This window comes from Apis cerana, linkage group LG14 (assembly GCF_029169275.1).
Source record: "Apis cerana isolate GH-2021 linkage group LG14, AcerK_1.0, whole genome shotgun sequence".
Lineage (NCBI taxonomy): Eukaryota > Metazoa > Arthropoda > Insecta > Hymenoptera > Apidae > Apis > Apis cerana.
In genome coordinates this window covers 10,955,629-10,977,745 of record NC_083865.1, presented here as the reverse complement: position 1 = coordinate 10,977,745, position 22,117 = coordinate 10,955,629, and the positions used below count along the sequence as shown (strand labels likewise).

At 51.1% G+C, this 22,117-nt stretch overlaps 1 protein-coding gene across 26 annotated transcripts in view; it reads right to left on the bottom strand.

The window, feature by feature from the left end:
• Positions 1-22,117, bottom strand: part of LOC107999904 (ephrin type-B receptor 1-B) — a 77,337-nt gene that overhangs the window by 17,170 nt on the left and 38,050 nt on the right. For 25 of the 26 annotated variants that reach the window (XM_062084914.1, XM_062084908.1, XM_062084912.1 and 22 more), the window contains 4 exons: positions 20,871-20,950; positions 898-1,183; positions 257-793; positions 6-166 (listed from right to left, as the gene is read on the bottom strand). In XM_062084914.1, the coding sequence (XP_061940898.1) occupies positions 6-166; positions 257-793; positions 898-1,183; positions 20,871-20,950 (1,064 nt within the window). The remainder of the gene's footprint in view (positions 1-5; positions 167-256; positions 794-897; positions 1,184-20,870; positions 20,951-22,117) is intronic. The other variant, XM_062084932.1, reaches the window with a different exon arrangement.

Sequence of the window (22,117 nt, the reverse complement as noted above, 5' to 3'; positions counted from 1 at the left end):
CGTACGGTGTTGGGAATGTATTTGACGCCCATGCTGCATGCGTCGCAGACCACCCTGTAAGTCGTATCTGTCCTACCGCCGAGCATGTGCGGCGCGTTCCAAGACAGAAACACGGTGGACTGGTCGACGAAGTTCACGGTCAGATTTTGCGGGGCCGACGGTGGTTCTGCGTTCGAAGGAAAAGAAAGAGAACCGATTGAAACGGGCCGAAACGGATCGAGCAACAACAACAAACGCAATAACAACGAAAACTCACGCGTGCAGGGCATTTTCTTGGGATCCTTCTCGGCCCTGAAGTAGCCCGGGTCGCAGCGGCACTCCGTGAATCCGTAATCGGAGGACTTGCTGTGGGCCGGGCAAGCCTCGCAACTGTGCGAGCCCGCCTCGTGTTTGAATTTACCGATCGGGCACTCGGTGCACTCCTGCTTCTCCACGTCGGCTTGATATCCCGGCTTGCAGTGGCATCCGCCGCTCGGCAGGTACCATTTCCCGTCCCCCTTGCAGAGGAAGGTGGGCTGCTCGATCACGACGGCGTTCGCCACGCAGGTGCCGATCGTTTGCTCGATCAGCGCCACCTCGCGGCCGGTCGGCGTGGCAGGGAAGTGCGCGAAGTTGACGGAAATCTCCGGGCAACTGATGTAATAGACCTTGATGGCGAGGATCGAGATGCAAGCGCCCTGATCCCTGAACGCGAAGTAGACGCCCTTCTTGGTCACGGGGATCGATTTCACCTCCGTGTTTATCACCACCTCGGTGTTGGTGTTGAACCTTCCCTCGCCCGCGGCTATGCGCCCTGTGGGCCAGGATTCGGTCAGCGGATTCTGTTCCCCGGAACGAACGGGGCGGGCAAGTTTCTCCAATCTCGCGTATAATATACGTAGAAGGGCTCGAGCTTACCGATCAACTTGTAACTGTCCGTTTCCCACGGTGGCGGCTCCTTGGTGGCCACGTCGAACTCGTAGTAAAGCAGGCTGAAAGTTTCCTTGCAACTGAGCGCGTTCCCTGGGAACAGGGAGCAGTCACGAGTCGTGAATTTGATCTCTATGTACATGCGGTTCGCCGGTCCCCTCTCTATGAACGGCGTCCACAGCCAATTGTTCACGTTGTTGTACGCCACGTCGCAGACAACGTAACTCCGCCAATTGATGCCCTTGTCGAAGTTGGTGAACGACTCTTCCACCCACTGCAATCAAACAGGGACTATCTTAATTTTCCACCATTCGCTGATTAACGAAACGCGCACAGGGAGGGAGGGGGAGACCCCTTCCAGACGGCGTAGACGTTTGGGAGTCGGTCGAATAAAGCGAATCTCCTTTCCACCCTCGAGAAAGCGACAGAGAGAGAGAGAGAGAGAGACGTTGGTGTTTGCGTTTGGATTACGCGAGATTTCACCGAGTCAGCATTTCCACGAAATCAGCTTTGCTCCCCCCTCCTCTCCCTTTCTTCGAGGTCTTCAAGGTCCTTTCCATCCCGATCTTCCAACCCGTCTCCCTTCGCGATTTATTTACAGAAACAACGTTGGAGAAAAAGAGAGAGGATAATAAGAGAGAGGGGGACAAAGAGGGATCTGTCCTATCTCTATCGCCTCGATTTCCAGACACGGGATCAGCCGAAAAGGAAAAGGAAAAGGAAGAGGAGAGTGAGGTCCACGTCCGATCCGGGGAACCACTTGTCCGTCGACGTTGAACGGAGGTGTACGTCCTCCCTCGGCGAATGACGGGGGGCGAGGAGAGGGCAGGTCGTCGACTCGCGACAAACAGACCGCAAGGAATTACCGGCGCGCGTTACCATTAGTTTTATTGCCCCCCTCGGCTTGGGCTCGTCCCGAGAGAGACCGCAAAAAGTTCCGACCGGGCAAGAAGGACCCCGTCGTCGTCGTCGTCGTCGTCGTCGTCGTCGCCGTCGTCGTCGTCTTCTTCGTCATCTCTGTCCTCCTCCTCCTCCTTCTCCTCCTCTTCCTCCTCTAGAAACTATTCTCTTTCTCTCTCTCGAGCGAGCGAGGAGAGGCTACTACTACGTAGGTAAGAAGGGGCAAAAAAACGGTAGATCGAGAAGATCAGCCTTCTTAACCAGAAGATTTTCTTGCGGACGTGTTTCCGGCAGGGAGGCCGCAATAAATTCAACCGTACGGTTACCTCGGTGGCGCGAAGAGAGATTATTACGGGGAGAAAGGAGAGGGAAGGAGAGGGGAAAAGAAGGGAGAAAAAAAAGGATTTCGTTTCGGGCGAAGCGAAGGTCGAGACGCAGCGACCGTGGATCGGAAAAATTTGCGGTGAGATCGAGCGAGATTATTTGCGAGGCGATGAAACGGCGACTTTGGCCGGTATTCGCTCGGCCGAGCGATTATCCTCGTCGCTCCTTCGCGGGCGCGAAGGAAGGACGAAGAGGGAACGAGGCGGGGAGAAGGGGAGAGGTGCGCGGTTTGTTGACGAACGTGGCATCGCGCGCACGCCATTAGAGGAACGAAGAAAAGTCGCGGAGATGTTATTTCGACGCCTACGCGCGAGTTTTATCGCCTGGGAAATTGCGTTAGGACGGTAAATTTCAACCTCCCCTCCCCGTTCCTTCGTCCGCGCTCTATCTTTCCGCGCCGCTTTCACTTTGCCGTTCTTTCGTCACGCGGCCTTACACGCGCACGCACGCGCACATACATACGGGCAACTCGGTCGACTCAGTCGAAGCGACGAAAAAAGACGGAGCGCGGCGACCGACTACGCGTGGTTAACGGCCGCGGAATTTAATTGGCTTCTCCTTTAACGCGCCGTGCCGATTTTTCGGGGAACCGGATTTCCCGCGATTCTCCCGTGTGAAATTACTCGAAGAGGAAAAGAGAGGAGGAGGAGGAGGAGGAAAGGAGAAGAGAAGGAATGATACATCGACGTCCACAAGCTGTTTCTTTAATCTCTCCCTAAGCGGTGGAGAGATTTTAAACGGAATTAATTACGCCACTTAACGCGTTTCGCGGCTCGGATAGCGTGCACGATTAGCACGTTAGACCTCGTGGCTAACGTCGCTTTTATCCCAGCGAATTCCATTTCGTTCGATTCTTATTAGCTTCCATTCCAAAATTCCTCCTTTTCGAATTAATCGGAATCAGTTGTCGCGAAAAATATCCTCACTCCGCGATATTGTGCTTCCCTCATCTTCGATTCAGGCAAAAGAAATACACTATTATCTATTCATTAACAGTCTCGAGAATTATACTGAAAATCCAATCCTTTCCTTGGATCATTAACAGTGTTTGGGATCAAAGATAGGGGAAAAATTTTTTCGAAACTGAAGAATATCATCGGCGAGGATGCTGACGAAACTTCCAGTTCTTACACAAGTATCCATCGATGTAGAAGAAGAAAAGGAAGAGGGAGTTAAAAAAGTTTCGTCGTTATTCGTTTCCGCGGTCTCGTTTCGAGGCAATGGAATTCGATGAAATTCGGTCGTTCTCAAATCCCGCTACTCGAACGAGGCGCGTTAACCTATCGATTCGCTAGCAGAGCGTGGATCGTTGGGCGTAGAGATTCGTCTCCACTCCGTTTTCTATTTCTTCGCCGCTGGATCTCGACTCGTGGTGCGCCCCGGTAAATAGACACGAACTGCCGGGCTTTCCGAGAGATAAAGCCAATAAAAGGCCGTGGAAAGGCGAGCTGTCGGAAGGAAGCAGCGAAATGGAAGGGGAAACGAAACGGTTCCTTCTCCTCCTCCCCTTTCTCCCTCGACGAACCGTAATATTGCCACCATAATCGCAATTCCGATGGTGTAGCTTCGGACGAGGGAGAAGAGGGGGAAGACTTAGAGGGTGGACCAAGTTTCAGTCTAGCTGTGGGAGGGTTCGTGGATCTTAATACACACACATATATGTCTCGCGCATCCCTCGCCCTTGGGGTTGGCAGCACGTCGACCCGTGCGCGCACGTACTCCCTTCCTCCTCCTCCTCCTCCCACGTGCTACGTGCATCACATTTCTACTCCGTTTCGACCGTTTCGGAGGAGCGTTACCGCGGGCTACGAATCGCGAAAGTTAAATTAACTCGACGCCAACTTGTACGAGCGGGGATTCGATCGTGCGGAATCGCCATTTTTTCTCTCTCCCTCTCGCGTTTCATCCCCCGTTCGCGTTCGAGGATCCGCGGTGGTGGTTTCTTCTTCTTCCTTTTTCTCTTTTTGGAAGCGAAACTCCGGTGGATTTCTTCGAACACGACGACCAAGGGTCGCGTAGCTGACCACACGAGGCCGGTGTATCGCGCGCCAATCCCTCCAAGTCGTTTATTCGCCACCCCGTGGAGACGGCATTCGAGCAGCATTCCCGCGCTGTTCCTCTCGCCCGTTAACCGAGATTTCTCCTTCGGAGGAAACATATCCCGAGGGCGAGACGAAGAAGAATTTACTCCCGAATTATTCGAAGGGGGTTGGACAAATTGCTCGCCTTCTCTCTCCCCCCGATTCCCGACCCGACCCCTTTGGATTTAGGGAGACGAAAAATCTCTATCTCTACCTTTCCCGAAATTCCAACAATTTTATTCGAGAACGGAAATAGGCGTCGATAGCGGCCGTGCAACGAGCCTAACCGGCGTCGTAATATTCCGAGTTAACTCGGCGTGTCGTCGGTGTCGCGTGTCGGAAGGGCTGAACGCGCCAATGACCGTCGCCCCCGACGAGACGGCACGTCACGTTGTAACGAGGAGGGCTGCTCGGCCACGAGCAGGGGCTGAAAACTCCCAGCGAGGGGATGGAGAGGGGGCGGTCACCTCTCTTTCTCTCTCCTTTACCCGAGCTCGCCTTCTCCTCCTCGAGAGGAGAGAAAACGTACGCTCAGGAACGCAATTTATCCCGACGTCGGAAACCACGAGCCGGCCAACAACGAGCAGACAGACAGGCAGGCCAAGCCAATAAAACGAGGGACGACGACAAGAACGAGACTCGAGAGTCCAAGATCGGGAGTTCGGGAGTGTGAATGGAGTCTGGTCCAAAGATACACCCGAGCGATATCCCCCGATACTATTTCGAGACGGCGGCGGCGGCGGCGGCCGAGCATTGGCGCGCGAGGGGCGTAGCCGGGCAATGATCGTGACGAGCAGACGAGCTGGCACGTTTGCCTCGGCCGAATTGCCTCCGCTTCCATCTCTCTCTGCATGCTAGATGTAATTTCCCTCGTTCGCTGGTCGGCAGGGTGAGGGGGAGGCGGGATCTTATGCTAATTCGCGATATTCCTCGCCTCGAAAACAGGGGGAGGGAAAAAAATCGTCACGAATTAGCACGGCGTTAGGGGTTCGGGTTTAATATCGGGGACGCCCCTGGACCTGTCAGTTTGACGTATCGCGCCGGTCCTAGGAATCCATTATATAGTCGATTACTCGCCGTGACAGGGAACGCGCATCACGAAACGGGGCATCTGTCGCCCACCGATATCCCCTCCTCTTCTCAACACCGAGATAACGAGAGCGTTTGTTCGTACGTTCAACGTGCGACTGCTCGAGTTAATTGGACGAATTGAATTCTTAAATCGCGTTTCCAAGGGAAGTGGACGAATTCGAAGAAAATTCCAGGCGATTAATAATTCGGTTAACAATCGAAGCAGCCGTCCAATAATGCACGTCCAGATGGCACAAACCATCTCTTCACCTGCCGGCGAACGACGGCTTTGCTCCTCCACGACCATCGCTCCCTCTCCTTCGTCGTCGCATTCGCGACCTTTGACGCCTCGAGTTATTCCATCGAGGAATCCGATATATTAATATCGAACTCTCGTCGATTTCCAGTTTCGCCGAATGCAACGAAGAGTTCGAGAAAGTTGGTTGGATCGAATGGATTAAAATTAAAACATAATACAATTATAATTGGGATTGCGCGTAAAATTGAATAAGCAAATAAAAAATATCATTCTGGTTTAATATGAGTCGCGGTGTTTATCGGATTTGCAATTTTAAAATTATCTGGCTCACCTAAATAATATGGAAATTGAAAGTTAATCGATATAAAAATAAATAAGACAATACAAAATCCTAATAGATCTTTAATTGAAAAATATGGACGAAATGAAATTTTATAATTATTATAATTTGATCCTAATGGGTTTGATGATCCAGTTAAATGAAGAGCAAATAAAAGTAAAATTACTATAAATAAAATTACTTAAAAGGAAGAATAAAATGTAAAGAAAAAAATCGATTTAACGTAGCATTATTAATTGAGAATCCACCTCCAATTCATAATACGATTGTATCACCAATATAATCCTCCCTCTACAATCCTCGATTAACAAATATCTTTCCAAACCTGGGCTTAACCCATGTCCCAAATATCTCTTCGTCTTGGAAAGATATCGTCTGTAAAAATAAAAAAAAAGAGAAAGAAAAAAAAGGAGAAGGAGTCGAGGAAAGTGGCTCGCGGCCATCTCCCATTTTCCGACCGAAGAAATCGAGTTTCCTCGAGTTTCGCTTTTCCCCGGGAGGAGGACGGGGCGTTCGACGCTCTCGGCCAAAAACCTCGCCATCTTTATCGCAGTAATGAAACTGTGTTTACGATAATCCAACAATGGAACAACGTGGGTAACGACCGAGGGAGAGGAAGGAGGAGGTGGGTAGAGCTGGGTAGAGTCACAATGGCCCACGGCTACGCGCCCTCGCCTAGCGAGAAAGCCGCGAGGAGTGGGAGGGGAGAAGCCGGGACACGGCGAGGGTCTTCTCTTCGCCTCTCCTCTCTCCCCTCCTCTTCTCTGCCGGCTTTCGGCTCCCGAATCTTAATTAGGAATTTCACGAGCAGGGCTCGAGCACCCCGATGCCGCGTTCTCGTTCTAAGGAAAACGGAAGAGGATGAAGGAAGGAAGGAAAGAAAGAAAGAAAGAGAGGGAGAGAGAAGAAAAATAATGCCGCCTCGGCACCCCGTTTGATCGGCAACGAGATAACTTGCTTCTTCGAGATAGCACACAGCCACCGTCACTGGAGAGAGAGAGGGGTTTCGAGTCGATTCCCCCTCCCGAGGCGTTCTATATTCAAGAGTGTTATTCCGATTCTCGAGCGAGTAAACTTTGATAATCACTTTGGTAAAAACAACGATTCCAAGATTCGCAGCAACGAAAGAAAGATTTCGGCCGATTTTAATCGAGTGGCAGAGAACCTCTGTTCTTACTACGGCTTCGGGGCTCTACTTTATGTTATGGATTCCTCGAGCAGCACCGTTACACCGCGCTCTCGCGCCAGTTTCCCGAGGGGACTGGCTGGCTGGCAATTTGGTCGTCCTGCTTTCCAGGAGGACATCAACTTTGTTTCCTCCAACACCAACTTTTCGACAAGATTAATTCGAAAATTTATCATGTCCTCGTAGAAAAGAAAATTGACCCGTCTCTTTCCGTCTGTCTGGCCTGTCTGTCCGTCCGCGAAAGAAATAATAAAAATTGCGCGAAAGATGGAAATTTTCGAAGGATATTCGAAACAATTTCTTTTTTTTACCTCTCTTTTCACCCGTCTCGATTCCACCACTCGAGTCTCGTTTATCCGCTCGATCTCGCGCTCGCGAAATTTCGTCTCGCGACGGGAAGACGCGCGTGGCGCCGCCGCGATTTCAAGTGGAAGCGCGTTAAGCCGCGCGCGCGCGCACACACTTCGCCACACGGCGAAGGTTCACGAACGGGTACGCGGGGGAAGAGGAAACGCGACGAGCCACTCGACGACGACTCGTGTCAATAAACAGTGTCTCTCTTCTAACGACGCGGCGCGGATGACAGATATACGGGGATCCGAAGCCGCGCGAAAGAGAAAGCGAGCGGCCCGCTTGAACAAAGAGAATGAAAAACACCTAGAACGGAGTGGAGAGGAGGGGGGAAGAAGAGAAGGACAAACGAATAGAGAGAAGAGGGAATAAGAGGAGGAAGGAAAGAAGTAATAAAAGGCAGCGAAGTGAAGAGAAGAGAAGGACTGACGGTGCAGGCAACGGCCTGGCAGAAGCCCCGAAGGCCGTTCACATGAATACCAGTCTTTCCATTAGTACTCGAACGGAGGAGCTGTGCCCGATGCATGATCGATACTCGCAGATCCAATCTCGCTCAGGTCTCGTCCAATCGCGATCAAGGACCACCGCGAGATACGTAACGTAACTATCCTAGCTTCCCTCGTCCTTCCCTCCCTTCCGTCTATTTTCCACGTCCATCCTCGTAAACGATAATAAAACGTCGAGCGGCAACTTTTAAACCGTTCGTTCGACGAACGGAATGAAAACGGTCGCGTATTTCGCGTTCTCCGCGTTGACTCGAAAAGCGAGCGAGAAAAAAAAAGCAGTACTCTTCGCTGGATAGGTGCGGAGAAGAGGGTAATTACAGAGTGGTGGCGGAAAGCAGGGCACGGAATACTCGAAATACCGAGTGGACAGTAGTTTCTACTTTATCTCGGTAGTTCTACCATTTTCCATCCACCACCGCACCTCTTCTCGGGAGGAGGCTTGGAATATTAATGTCCCTCATATTTTATAGAAACCCGCTCGGAGAGAAGGACGCACCGTGTCTCCCCCGCTCGAAAAGGGCTAAGAATATATATGTGTGTGTGTGTGTGTGTGTGTGTGTGTGTAGGTACGTATAGGGCGCGAGCTCGGTAGATCTTTATCCGCGGGGACAATGAGAAAACGAGGAAAGATCGAGATGCCTAGAGAGAAGTTAATTCGGTTGTCGCGGATTCTTTTCTTCCCTCCTCCCTCTTATCAACCGTCGCTTTTCATTTTTCACCCGATTTCTCTACCCCTCTTTCTCCGGTGTCGTAGATAATTTTAACGAGCGTCACATTTTTTTCCTGGAAAAACTCACTCTTACCGCGGATCATTTTGAAAAAGGTTCGAGGTACGAAGAAAAAAAACGAAACGTGGAGGGAGAAAGAAAATTTCTCTTCGCTCTCTTCTTTCTTCTATATTTTTTCCGGTCACGAATCGTTTCATATGATCGATAGGTAACGTCTCTCTCTCTCTCTCCCTCCCTCTGATTTAATTTTCTTTATACTTTATGATCTTTTACGGATCTTGGAATGTTTCTCGGAATTACTTTCATCCTTAATCGCGCGAATGGATAACACGAGCAGATAACCGCTCGGTGGTCGAATTATTTGGAATCGGTTTGTCACTATGAAAAACTCGTTTTCGAAAATTTTCCATGGGAATCTCAAGGCTCGGAGAAGGGCGGGACAAATCGAAAGGGCCGTCTCCTCTCTTCACCCAAAGAAGAAATGCCAATTTAGCTAGGTGTCGTTGATCGCGTCGCTCCTGCCGGCGTCCATGCGACACCCTCGCCGAGGTTTTCCAAATTGACTTTCGCCCCAGCCTAAGCCTCTTCTTCCCCGCGGGAGGCGCGTAAATTTTCGTATGCGTGTCTCGTTCCGAGGGAAAACTCGGGGCAACAATGCGACGAGATGAATCATCGATTCCAGTTAAACCGCCGCGCGTACGTGGCGCTCGGTAATAGTAGTAGTGGTGGTAGTAGTGGTAGTAGTTAAGGTGTGTTTGTACCATAGCTCGAAGGGATCTCGTGGTGGCAGTTTGGTCCTTTGAGGGGACCGAACGTACCGCGGTGCCAATCCAACCGGTACTGGACCGACCCTTCGACAAATTGCCAATCTCTCTCTCTCTCTCTCTCGCGATACGTCGACTCGAGTGTCCTCGGTTAACGTTACCCGCGTTCGATCGCTTCCTTTGTGCTCGGTATATATCCGGTCGCAAACGTGAAATTTTCCAACACCGGTTTCGATCGATCAACGCTTTTCCAGGGGAGAGAGGGATCGTGCGCATTTTTCCGAGCGACGAAAATTAGATTACCTTTGCTCCCCCTCCCTCCCTCCGTTACTCGGGCGGAGGCGAGCAGAGGCCGCGTTTCAACCGAGCGACGACTCGGGTTTCAATTCAATTCCGGCCGACTGTTCACCACCGACCGACCGTTTCGCTAGTTTTTCTCGCTGCGCTCCGACGCCGCAACTTTTTCGAAGGGTTTACCGCCGTGCTCCCACGTGACCCCACGGTTGATTTAACCGCTCTCCTTTCTCCCGCTGTATCCATTTATCCAGCTACCCTTCCTCTTTTCCTTTTCCTCTTCTCTTTTTTCCTCGCCAGAGATAGGAGAGAAAGGGAGAGAGAAGACCGGTGTGCCGGTATCGCACCCGCGACGCTTCCCTCTTCTCCCCCTTCCTCCTTCGATCCCCGCGTATTCGTCTTTCTTTCGCTCGTCTTCCCCATGGGCAACGTGGTCACGTTCCAGTCGCTATGGAAACCGGGCCGAATCGAGATGGGAACTCACCCCCTCCCTATTCTCCCCTTTCCTACTCCGCCGGTGTTCCTCTCGCTGCCTCTCTTCGTCACGTATTCGACTCGTATTCTTCCTCCCCTTCTCTCTCTCTTTTCGTTCCGCGATCGCGCTCCCATCTTTCTTTAATCCGACCGGCATGCCAGCCCGCGCTGTCCTCCTCCTCGTCTCTCTTCTCACCCTTCTCGCTTCCAGTCGCCCGGTCTCGTTAGTTTAACCCACGCGCACCGAATCGTAATGGGAAACGTACAGATGCATTAGGAGAGGCTTTGCCTCCTCCTAGATACCCAGGGGTGCGCTCTTCCTTTCTTTCTCCTTCCTTCTTCTCTCTCTCTCCATCTTTCGAGTTGGGACGAGTTTAAACGGTTAATTCGCACCGCGAGTCCCGAGAAAGCGAGTCGGTTTCGGATTGAAAAAAATCCTCGGCGCAATCAGGCCTCGTAAATCGGATTCTTCGACTCGTCCTTAAACGAAAGTAGCGGGCGGATAGTATAAATCTTGGTTATTTGAATAACTCTCGTTTCCGCGGCAGGAATATCGACCTTCTCTTTTCGAAATTAAATCTCCATCTATCCCGTGGTGTTCGCATAAAATTCATGGAATGAAAGGGGGCCACAGAGGCGGACGTATTTTAACTTTCCAACCTATCTATCCGGAGAACTCGCGTAGAGAATCGAGCCGGGCCACGATTCGATTCGTGGATCTTATTAATTTCGCGGAGGCGCGGAATTGGAGGGGATGGACGCTTTGTAACCGGGTTTGTCCTCCTTCCCTTTGTGCCTCCCCTTTGGGAAAGATTTTCTTTCTCTTCCTTTCTCTCTTTTTTTCAGTGTCTCGCGTCATTTTTACGATTTTAACTCTGGTGGAAATTAGAGAGTTTCGAGGTTTACGCTCTGACAATTTTGTTCTCTCGGAAGAAACGCGGCCCGTCTCGATACATCACGCGTATAGAGACGAAGGGGGAGAAAGAATGGGGAGGAGAGAGAACATTTACGCCCGTTTGTTTGCACGAGTGACGTCCTGCACGCGGATGCTTCGAGTTTTTCATTAATCCTCGCGAAAGGGGCTCCGGAGATTCACATAATGCGCGCGCATAATGCCTTTCGTCCCTCCCCCACCACCGTTTCCAGGACCTAGATCAAGATTTATCCGACGCGCGGTGAGAAGAAGGAGGAGATTTAAGGCGAACAATTAAGCGGTGATCGTTTCCCCCTAACGATCGATCCATTTGGAAAAAGGAGGATTTTTTTTTCGGGAGAAGAATCACAGAGACGGAGAAAAATTTCTCATCGGCTCGGCGACTGGAACGAAAGACGACCGGGAAATCCGCGAAGAGCCGTTGTCTCGATCTTCGTGCTCTCTCGATCTCTCTGGAAGAGGGAGGAGGAGGAGAAAGATCGTAATCCCTTGTCTCGTTGCATACGATATATCGCGCGGTATATTTCGTTGGATTCTTCCTCGGTCGGAGGAAGAAGAAGCAGCCTCTCTCAGAGGTTGTTCGCGAGGCGTATTGGCCAAATTGACGGAGAAAATGTTGTAACGAGCAACCTTCCCCCTCCTTAATCAACGCACTTCACTACGATCCCACCTTGTGGACGAAAAAACAACGTTGTTATTAAAATAAGCGTCGTTGCTCCTCTTCTTCTCCCTCCTCGTCGAAGAGGAGAATTCGACGAAGTGAACGCGAAGGAAAAGAAAAGAGGGACGAAGGAGAGAAGAAGGGAGAGCACGTGTCCCGGGCTCGTCGTTCGTTGGACGAGTGGCCGTGATTTAAAAATTAAATCTTAATCAAGAGGATATTCGGCCCACACGCTTCGTAACGAGAACAATCTTGGCCGAACTTGTCCGTAATAAACGAACGCGCGCGAGCAGATTGGTCCGGATAAGTCCGGCGGTGATGGATCCGTGCTCCATTCGTTTCATTTTCTTCCACTCCCCTTCCCTTCGCCAAGTCGTCTCGCCTTCTTGAAATATCTCGCCCGGTTAAAACGCTATCACTTCTAATAAACGAAACGTTCCTCATCCTTCCCCCCGACGAACAACGCGTGCCAACGAGGTGCATGCGCGCACAAGGCTGCCTCGACAAAAGAGCGAGGGTATTTTTTCCTCTCTCTTTCTTTTTTTTTTTTTGTAACAACGAAAGGGATCGACACCGTTTGATTCAGACGTCGAGATAGTAGACGCCAGAGGATGACTATGCCCCGATTTCGGCGTCCTTTCCAATCCTTTCGATAAAGGACAAAGCAAACCACCCCTCGAAACGTCTCCCTTCGAGAATAACGAAGCAACTACCTTCTTCTTCCAAAACCGCTCCACCTAAAAGTAGGCCTCGATATTCAATACGGGATATTTAACGAACGGGCCGAAGCGAATACACGGTAAAGGTATCGGTAAAAGGAAAAGAAAGAAGAGGCGATTAATCCGACGTGGAAACGGTGTGTGACCGATGGCGTGTCACGCAGACGAGTAAGCCACCTCTGTTCCCTCGTTCGCCTCGGAACGAGGTCGAGGGAGGGGATTAATTCCCTGGGGATTAGCATTAATTTCGTTCCACGACTCGTTTGCCGGCCGACGACGGTGGTCCGTCGACGAAAGCGAAAACGGAATTCGGCGGATATCTGTGTGGAGGAGGCGTACTCTCCCTCCCTCCCCTTTGCCCGCCGTGCGAGATTCGTTCAAAAACAAATCGAAACGTGGATCCGCGCCACGGTCCCTCCCTCCCTCCCCGGTAATTATCACGGGAGGCGTTCGAGGGCGGCTAGATTTACGACGGTGCGCGAATTCCGCCAATTTACGACTAACGACTGGCTGGAAAAACGGGGGAGAATGGATTCCCTACCAGCGGAGAAGGGCAATTAAACGGGACGATTAACGATCGCGCGAAAAGCCTCGACTTTTAACTAACGACGCGCCCGTGCGCGAAATGCGCGGTTAGAAAAAATGGTGGAATTACGGGCGGGCACCGTGGGATCGACAACGCGAAACCGAGGTATGGATCTCTCTCTCTTCCGCTTTCGTCCGCGCTTTCTTACGCGCGCCACTTCGACTTCGAGGGGATTCTGTTCTCCCTGCCGAGGGGAGGAGAAGAGCGCGGTACACGGTCGGATAGTCACGAGGGACAGGATGAAATAAAGGAGCGACGATGCAGATCACGCGACAACGATCCAGTCTCGGGCAGAAGAGGACGATCCGAGGATCGTACATCTATCGAGTGTCTCGATAAAACGTCTCGGCTCATCGGCTGCGAGGAAGCCGGGGGCCGAGGAGGGGAGAGACGAGTCCTCTCCTCTCCGCCCTTGCCTCCGCGAGATCCTCCCTTCTCAGCGTTGATGCTTTCGCGTCCATTAAATCCGCGTGTCCTTTTTTCCACGGCCGCATGTACCTCACGCATACGCACGCGCACATGCGCGCTGTATTCTCGAGGAGAAACCAAAAAAAAAAAATCAATCACCGATGCATCGCGATTAATGCTATCGCGTCACGAACATGCCGGCGACCGAGTCGCGTGTAAATCGACGGACGCGTAATAAACGCGTGAAAAAATAACGAAAGGGGGAGGAGAGGGACGTTGGATGGACGCTGGGTCGAAGAGGAGGAGGAGAAGAGGCGGTGTGTGCGCGCAGCGGATGAGAGAGGATAAAAAGAAAGGGAAAGAAAAGAAGTCTCTGTCTCTCTCTCTACTTTGGTGCCGCGGAAGGTTCTTAACGACGCAATCACCGGCTAGCTTTTGGCCGTGATAAAAATCCGTGGGTGAAACGACGCCGAGCCACAAATCAGCAAACAGATGCGTAAGCGCGACTCCTGGGTCAGGAGGCCCGGTTACGAGCATCGATCCGACTCCGTCCATCCGATTTGGGACGAGCCTCGTGTCCCAGGACACATTCTCTCTCTCTCTTTCGCGCGTAATTGCGTATAAACCCAACCGCGAAGGAGAACCGAGAATGGCTGACTCGTCCTTCTCTTTTTTCTTTTACCGCCTTTCGCCGTCCCTTCCTCTCGTTTATGGATAATCGCATTTGCGGGACGGTTAAAGGCGATCCTTTGATCAACCTTTGCGTTCCCGTTAAACCGAGAAAATACCGACGTTTATTACTCGCCCCTCTTAATTATTCGTCGAGTCTCTCCTCTCTTCCCACGAGAGAAGATCTTTCGTTCGTTCGCGAGATCGTTGTTTCGCCTTCTCTTGTTTAAATCTTCCATGTATTCCGGATTCCAATCTCGAGGGGAAGGAGGATATAGTTGCACGTCTCGCTTTCTTTTACGCGCTATCGAGAAAAGAGATACAACAGATATACGCATATTTTGTTAACGATGTAAAAGAACGATATTTTCTCATGTCGAAGCATCGAGCTTCGGCATACATTGGAGGAGATACGCGCCGTGGTCGCGTCGACCGTGGTGGTAACACGAAGAGGTTGGGAAGGAGGATCGCGCGTTTATCGATCGGGCCGCGATTTTGTTTCGTTCCGCGAGTCGTCCTTCCCTGACGAGAACTCTGTAATCGATACTTTTCGCTCGATGCCCGTTCCTACGTACGTACGCTACGTATGCAAGCTTGGCTCCGTCCCGTTTTTGCGCGCGATGACATTTTACGAGGCGAAAAAACACAGCTGTGTACGCAGCCCCGCAATTCGAGAACTCCGCGATGTCCACCACCATCTCTGCCGTTTCCTCGACTCCATCCCCCCTCCTCTCCCCACTCGAGGACCGATAGAACTCCGCTCGCTCAGTTTTTTAAACTCGAGGACGATGTTTCCCCTCCTTCTCCTTCTCCTCTTCTCCTTCTTTCGCTCGAGCTCGTCTCCAACCACGAACGCTCGTCCGACCCGAGACTATTCCATTATTCCATTTTGCTCAATGCCTCTCTACGAGAGAAAAGAAGAGACGCGTGTACGCGGGATAAGTGGAGAGGAGGGAAGATACTCACGGTGCGCATCGTATCGAGGGAAGACGATACCTCCGATCATTCCGGTTTCGATTGGCAAAATCGCGCGTATCCTTTTCCACAGATAAAAGAGAGGAGGGGGAAAGGAGTTGAGATAAACCGAGGATCACCGAGGAGGATGGCCTCGAATTACGGCGGCCTCGAACGTGGCCGATAAGTCATCCTCGGAACGATGAGAAAAAAGAGGAGAGAGAGGTTCTTCCGTTTATCGGCGATAATTCGTTCGAAGGATTCTCTTCTTTTTTTCCCAACGGTCTTCGAAAGGAGACGACGAAAGGGGAAGGAAAAAAGAAGAGGATAAATCATTCCGCTTATCTGGTTAATAAATATTTAGGTAAATAGTCGGCTGCTAGTTATTCCAGACGCAGCCCACCCCCCTCGAATGTAACCCGATATTTATTATTCCCGCTCCGAATGTCGTCGCTCCGAAATGCTCACAGCTGTACGATTATTGCCCTCCACCCGGTGTACACGGGTTCGGGCTCCGAAACAGAGAGACACACGCGCCTGTCTCCACCCTCCTATTTATGTAGTCTTTTTACGAGGTACGGGGTAATTACTTAGGCGCCTGGCATCCACCTCCATAAACTCGAACCGATATTGGCTTTCCCTCGTATCCGACCTTCGACGGATACTTCTTTTCCAACCTCTCCGAGCAGATTCCTTCCTCTCGACGCGAACCATCGATCGATATCATTTCCATCCGACCCGAAAAGAATTTATTCTCCCTCCGATAAAAATGTTGCTCCCCAACCGAGCAAAGCGTTTTCCGAAAATTGTCATAGTTCCGTCTGGTTGGGAATCTGGGCGGGAGACAAATTCAGGCTCGGAGGAAGGGGCGAGAGGCTGAGCTTTTATTTTATCGAGGGCGTTAAAAGGGAGGGAGGGAGGGGAAGTTTGCGAGTACCTCGCTACCGGTATGCAAAACGGGAATATATACAGGGGAGGAGGGGCAAAGGATGGACGAGAAGGGCGGGCGAAGCCAAGTGTTTTCTCGCTTCGTCCCGTCGCTTCGCATTCCGGGAAGGCGATTCTTGACGAGCGAGAGCCCCCGAAGACGCTGTTACCCGAGTCACATATCACCACGTGACGTCCTCAGAATTTCGCATCCGAGGAGCGCATTTAGATGCAGATACGGCCGCGGTTAAAAAGACCAAACTCTCCGGGAGGAGGGGGAGGGGAAGCGAAGGCGAGGAACCGAAGGAGAAGGAGGGGAGGGAGGAAGGAAGAGAGAAAGGTGAGAGGAGACGCGTAGTTGGAGGAGGACGGAGGAAACGCGAGATAAAACGGTGAGATAGAAACTCGAGTGCCACGTGCGAGTCGAGTAGACCTTTTCGCCAGAACTGCAGACACGATCGCCACGTTTCATCGACTCGGAGATGAACTTGGCTCCCGGCTTGTGGACGATCAACCGGCCGATACGGAGAGGATCCCCTTTCGGAAGCCAAATTTCTCCTTCCCTTCCCCTCTTCCTTTCTTTCTTTTTCCCCCCTTTTTTTTACACTCAGCCGACCAGTTATCGCGACAGAGTACCGTTAGTTCGCCGCTAGTTCCCGTTCTCGTTCTCGTTTCGACGAACCCCCCCCCTCCCCCTTTCGAAAGTCAAACGAAACCGAAAACTCGACGGACGAAAATGTACCTCGACCGGGTGTGCATTTGAATATCCTTCTTCTCGTTCTGTTCCAGGGATAGGAAATGATTTAAATATTCCGTGGAACGAGCCGTTCTCGATCTCGTTCTCCTCCTCCTCCTCGAATCGTTCTATCGAAACTTTATCTCCGTGGAAATAAATCGCGTCGCGTACCTCTTTGTGACTGCTAGCCCGAGGACTTTTCTCCTCCGTGTACCTCCGTAGATTGGATGTTTCCCTGATCCCTGTGTGTGTGCGTGTGTACGCACCTCCAATAATTTACATTAACGAGGCATCGGGCATAAAGTACACATCTTGGAACGTACGACTTTCGTGTTCTCCCAAAAATTGTTCTCCCATCATTGTTTATTGGACACGTTCTAAACTCTTCCTCTCTCTCTCCTCTCCTACGCGCGAGAATTACACGATACCCGAGGGGAACGGATCGCTAAACCGACGATAAATTTTTCTAGAAAGGAAAAAGAAGGAGAAGGGAAAGATGGGGGCCACGATATCCTCTCTCGATCGATCTCGAGGATTCCAAAGATAACTACGCGTCGATGTATCAACTCGATCGAGCGACAAAACTCGAGCATCCTCGATTAATTCAAGCTTTCTTCTTTTTTCTTTTTGTTCAAAGTTCTCGAAATCCTTCTCTTCGAGAGGGGACCTTCCTCTTTGCCGGAAGGTCCTGGGCGGCCGAGATTAGCGGTATGGATACGCTGTGAACGAGGGGGGGGAGGAGTATCTTCGAGTATCTCCCTTTGCGCGGAGTTGCCACTCCACCAGTCTCGGCAACACCATCAAAGCGACGACGACGACGACGACGACGGCGGCGTTTCGCCTCGCCTCGTTCAAATATTCCGAGCTAATTCCGTTTGCCTTGTTTGTTCCGACGCTGTTCGCCCTACCGTCCTGTATATTAATAATCCCCCTTCCCCGGCTGCTTAACTCGGTCGGATTCTCGATTCCGGGCAGGGAAAAGCGAGAAATAAGCGCCTCCTCTTACTCCTTCTGTTTTCTTAGAAGGGTTAATCGATCCTTTCCTTCCATTTATTTCCGCGATCCTGCGAGAGGGGCGCGCGGTGTGCACTCTCGTCCAAGAATCTGAATGGGACGAGTCCGTGGGCTTGTGGTCTGTTTTTAGGGGGGAGGGGGGTTCGTGCACGCGAGTTCTTTCATCGTGACGTCACACAGTGGCGAGGAAATTCGAAAGAAATGTAAATGAAAGAAGTAATTGTTTGTTGGAATTTTGGAAAATCTTCTTTTCCAATTCTTCCTTTAGAAGATTGAATGCAGTAGTACAGGAATTATTGTCCATTTTAATTTAAATCGTTGTAAATTCGTGCACGCGAGTTCTTTCATCGTGACGTCACACAGTGGCGAGGAAATTCGAAAGAAATGTAAATGAAAGAAGTAATTGTTTGTTGGAATTTTGGAAAATCTTCTTTTCCAATTCTTCCTTTAGAAGATTGAATGCAGTAGTACAGGAATTATTGTCCATTTTAATTTAAATCGTTGTATCGATAAATTTTCTTCTCTCTTTTTTTTTCTAAAGTAAATTAAAGTTTAAGTAATTGTTCAGAAAAGTAGAAACTTTTTACTCTTCTTCGCTAGTATATTCCTTTTTTATAATTGTTAATTTATTTATTACACTTTGGAGAGATAATAATATTTTTAGTTGGTAATTTTTTTCATTCCTTTTGCTTTTTGACCGATATTTTCAGCTCCGTTTCAGTTTTATCGTTATCTACAGTAGAGTAATTTATAGGACAGGATCGTCGAGGATATCCCTAAACAATAAAGCAAATAGCTACATAGCTTCTTCTTTTTCCTTCGACGCTTGCTCCTTTCTTAGAACGCCATTTCTAATTTTCCAAGCTCCAATTTATTATTACGTTCGTCAAATTCCAAGCGCTATCTAGAATCGATTATCTGCCATCGAATCACAAATATTTACACAGCTTCCTTTTCTATTCTATATTAATCAAATGTCAATTCTTTCCATACCTTTATTTATTACCCTCAAAACCAGGAAGAAGGTAATTTCGCCCAGTCATCTCCTTATTTATTCGACTCAGTTGAATCGGTTGGATCGAGAAACTGGATCGATCCGCTTCCAAAAAGAGGATTCCGTCCCGTTTTTCGTCCCGATCCGTAGAATCGAACCGTGTTCGAGAGAGAGAGAAATTTCACGAAAGGAAGGGAGATTAGCTCGCTCGCGAGCGTTCCGTCATCGAAAGGAACGTCGAGCGAGATAAAACCTCTCCTCTCCTCCTCGATCATCGACGAAGCGACGGAGGATCCGATGGAATTCGAAGCCGTGAGCCGTTCTCGGAACGTTTCACGCGCAAACGCGAACCGATGAACAACAACACCGCGATTAAACTCGATCGTTCCATCGAAGAAACATCGAAACGAATCTCTTCTCCTTCCTGGACGATTCTTTAGGCGAAGAATTTCCAAACGGTGGTAAAACCAACTTCTTTATCTCCGTCTCCATCCCCTTTCACATCCCCGCTCGAGCCGGATAAATCGATCTTCAGCCTTCTTCCAACGCGGATTCGTTACGCCCGTATTACGTGCGTATATGAAAGAAGGAGAAAGAAAGCGAGATGGACGAGTCAGTTCCCGAAACGAGGCGATAAACCCGTGCGAAGAACTCCTCGAGGAGAGGATCGTAGGAGAAGCCACGCTCCGGTGTGCGTATTCTCGAGCGGCGCGGGTTATATAGGACAGGAGGAGGAGGTGCGAAGCGAACTCGAGGACTTGTTTTCCCTTCCTTTTTTCTTTTTCGAGCCGTTGCGAGGAAAAAAAGGAACGAAGAGGAGGAGGAGAAGAGAGAAACGAACGAGCTTCCGCGCGTTCCTCCGCGGATCCCTTTCGAAAGGGAAGCGTTTAGCGGGCGGTGGTAAAATCAACGGCAAACCGAGAGAACCTTTTCAAACGGAACGGTTTCGTTGCCCGATTAGCGGCACGGCGCTAACTATCGAGAGCTGAAAGCGAGATGGGAAAAATAGCCGCTTCCCTTCCTCTGTCCCTCGCTTCCCGATTTCGACGAACGTTGAAATCGGACGCGTAACGACCAGGTTGACCGATAATTCGTCTCCACGGCAGAGAACGATCCACGATTAATTAATCGCATATTATCCACGGTTATCGGTCGATATGTCCAGGCGGTGTTAGGGGAGGGTGGGGGAGGAAGTAAATATCGGGTGGAAAGGGGCGCGAGCGTTTCTGTGCGAAGCGACCGTACTTTATCGCCCACCCCTTGATAAAGTTTGCACAGGAGGCGCGGCAGATATTTAGGGGATGCGACACCTGCGAGCATCTAGAATTTTAGAATATATTTATCCCTATTTATGTGTATACGTGTGTACATGCAGGGAGGAGAAGCTAGGAACGTTAAATAAACGCATCCTCTCTCTTTCGCGACCACCGCTCTCTCCTCTCCTCTCCTCTCCTCCCTATCTGGCGGCCGTCTCTCTAATTTGTCCGTTCAAACAAAAAGCAATTTGTTACCCAGCGGACTGACTCTTGGTCCGCTCGGCGGTGCGGTGTGTAGCGGTCCAGCGCGAGAAGGGGACGAGGAGGAGGGGGAGGGACGAGAGAGGAAGACGGGATACGAAAAGAGAGGAAGAGCGCGTACGATCGAGAGAGAGAGAGAGTGACGAAGGAGGAGGAGGAGGAGGAGGAGGTAGTGGCTGATTTAAACCTGTCTGGCGGCCCGCTGCGCGCTTAACAACTGAAAAACAAACATGGCGCCGGAGAGAGAGCGCACCGGCCAGCGGGAGCCCACGTATGCCGCGCGCACCGAGACCATAAAGTGCTTCTGATACCTCTCCCTCCCCTCCCCGACCCGTGCTCCTCTTGTCTCCTCGCAGCGTCCATTGTTCGTCTCGTCCCCGCGGAAACGCGTACCATTTCTGCTTCCGCCGCGAAAAATCGTCCAGTCTTTTTTCTCTTCGCCCCTCTCGCTCGCTTTACCAGACCGCGTGGCGGACGAGGTATCGCAACGACGGCAAAACTTACCCCTGGGGTGTTAGCTTCCGCGCCGAAAGGATACTTGGTCCACTCGAGCTTCTCCTCTTGCGTCGTGTCCAAGAGAACAACTGAAACGAGAGAAAGAAAGAAGATTGATCGAACGGACATCTCTATTCTCTTTTTTTTTTTTTTTTTGCATCGCAAGGAAAATAGAGATACAGAAAGGTGAGAGAGAAAATAGTGAAAATATCAGGCGCTTGGTCAAGCTCCTCGACCAAATGTGTATATATATATATATATATCGGTGTCGGTATCGAAAACGCGCGGGAGAGCCCCTAGCGAAGATCGTACGGTGAAAAGTCAACGTTTGAAGGGGGAACGACTCCCTCTCAAAATGGCGGATCCTCGAGACCGTCGTGCTAAAACACCTTGCTTCTCTCGCTTGCAGCTCTCACAGTTTTTCCCCCTTCCTATACACGGGTGAGAAGGGTGAGAAAGCCGGGGTTGAAGGGAGAAGGAGGGAGAGGAAGGGGGTCGCGCGCGTATCGTTGCACACGCAGCACGGCACAGGTTGGCGCGTCGTGTCCTGCACGACACGCTCGTAGCGGTGCCCGTATCGACCGGCTCTCGGCTGCTGTTACAACCCACCCTCCCCTTCGCCGTCTCCTTCCATCCCGCGCGCTTTTCACCCCGTTTCCCAATCTCTCTCTCCATCTTTTTGTCTCGCTTTCGCGCTCCCCTCCCCGTCCCTCTTCCACGGCGCTCGCTCCAACTCCCTCTTTCTTCCGCCTCGACTCGAATGCCACTCTCCGCTTTTCTACGCGCCGCTCTTCCTTCGTTTCGCGCCACGTTTCCTCTCCTCCCTCTCCGCTTCCCACGCTGTTCACCGTCGTCGTCGTCGTCGTCGTCGTCGTCGTAGTCGGCCCCACCACCCCGGGTCCTTGAATTCCTAGACCAAAGTACCCGAGCCGACGCGGTGGCGGCAGCGGCCCGCCTCCTCTCCTCCCCGCCGCCGCCGGGTGGAATCTCAAAGGTGAAAACTGCGCGGTGCAAAATCCATCCGAGACCCTTCCCTCCAACGCTTCGCCATCACCGACACCACCACCGACCGACCACGCTTCGACGAGCCACGCAGAATCCCAGGGGCTCTCACGCGCTCCACCGCGATTATCCCCGACCTCGTCGAGACACCGCGTCGAAACAGGCGGGAGAGGGCCGTGGAAATAATCGTATCTGTCCTACCTACCACCAATTTCTTCCCGCCCAATTTTTACCGCCAATTTTCCCCCGGAAGG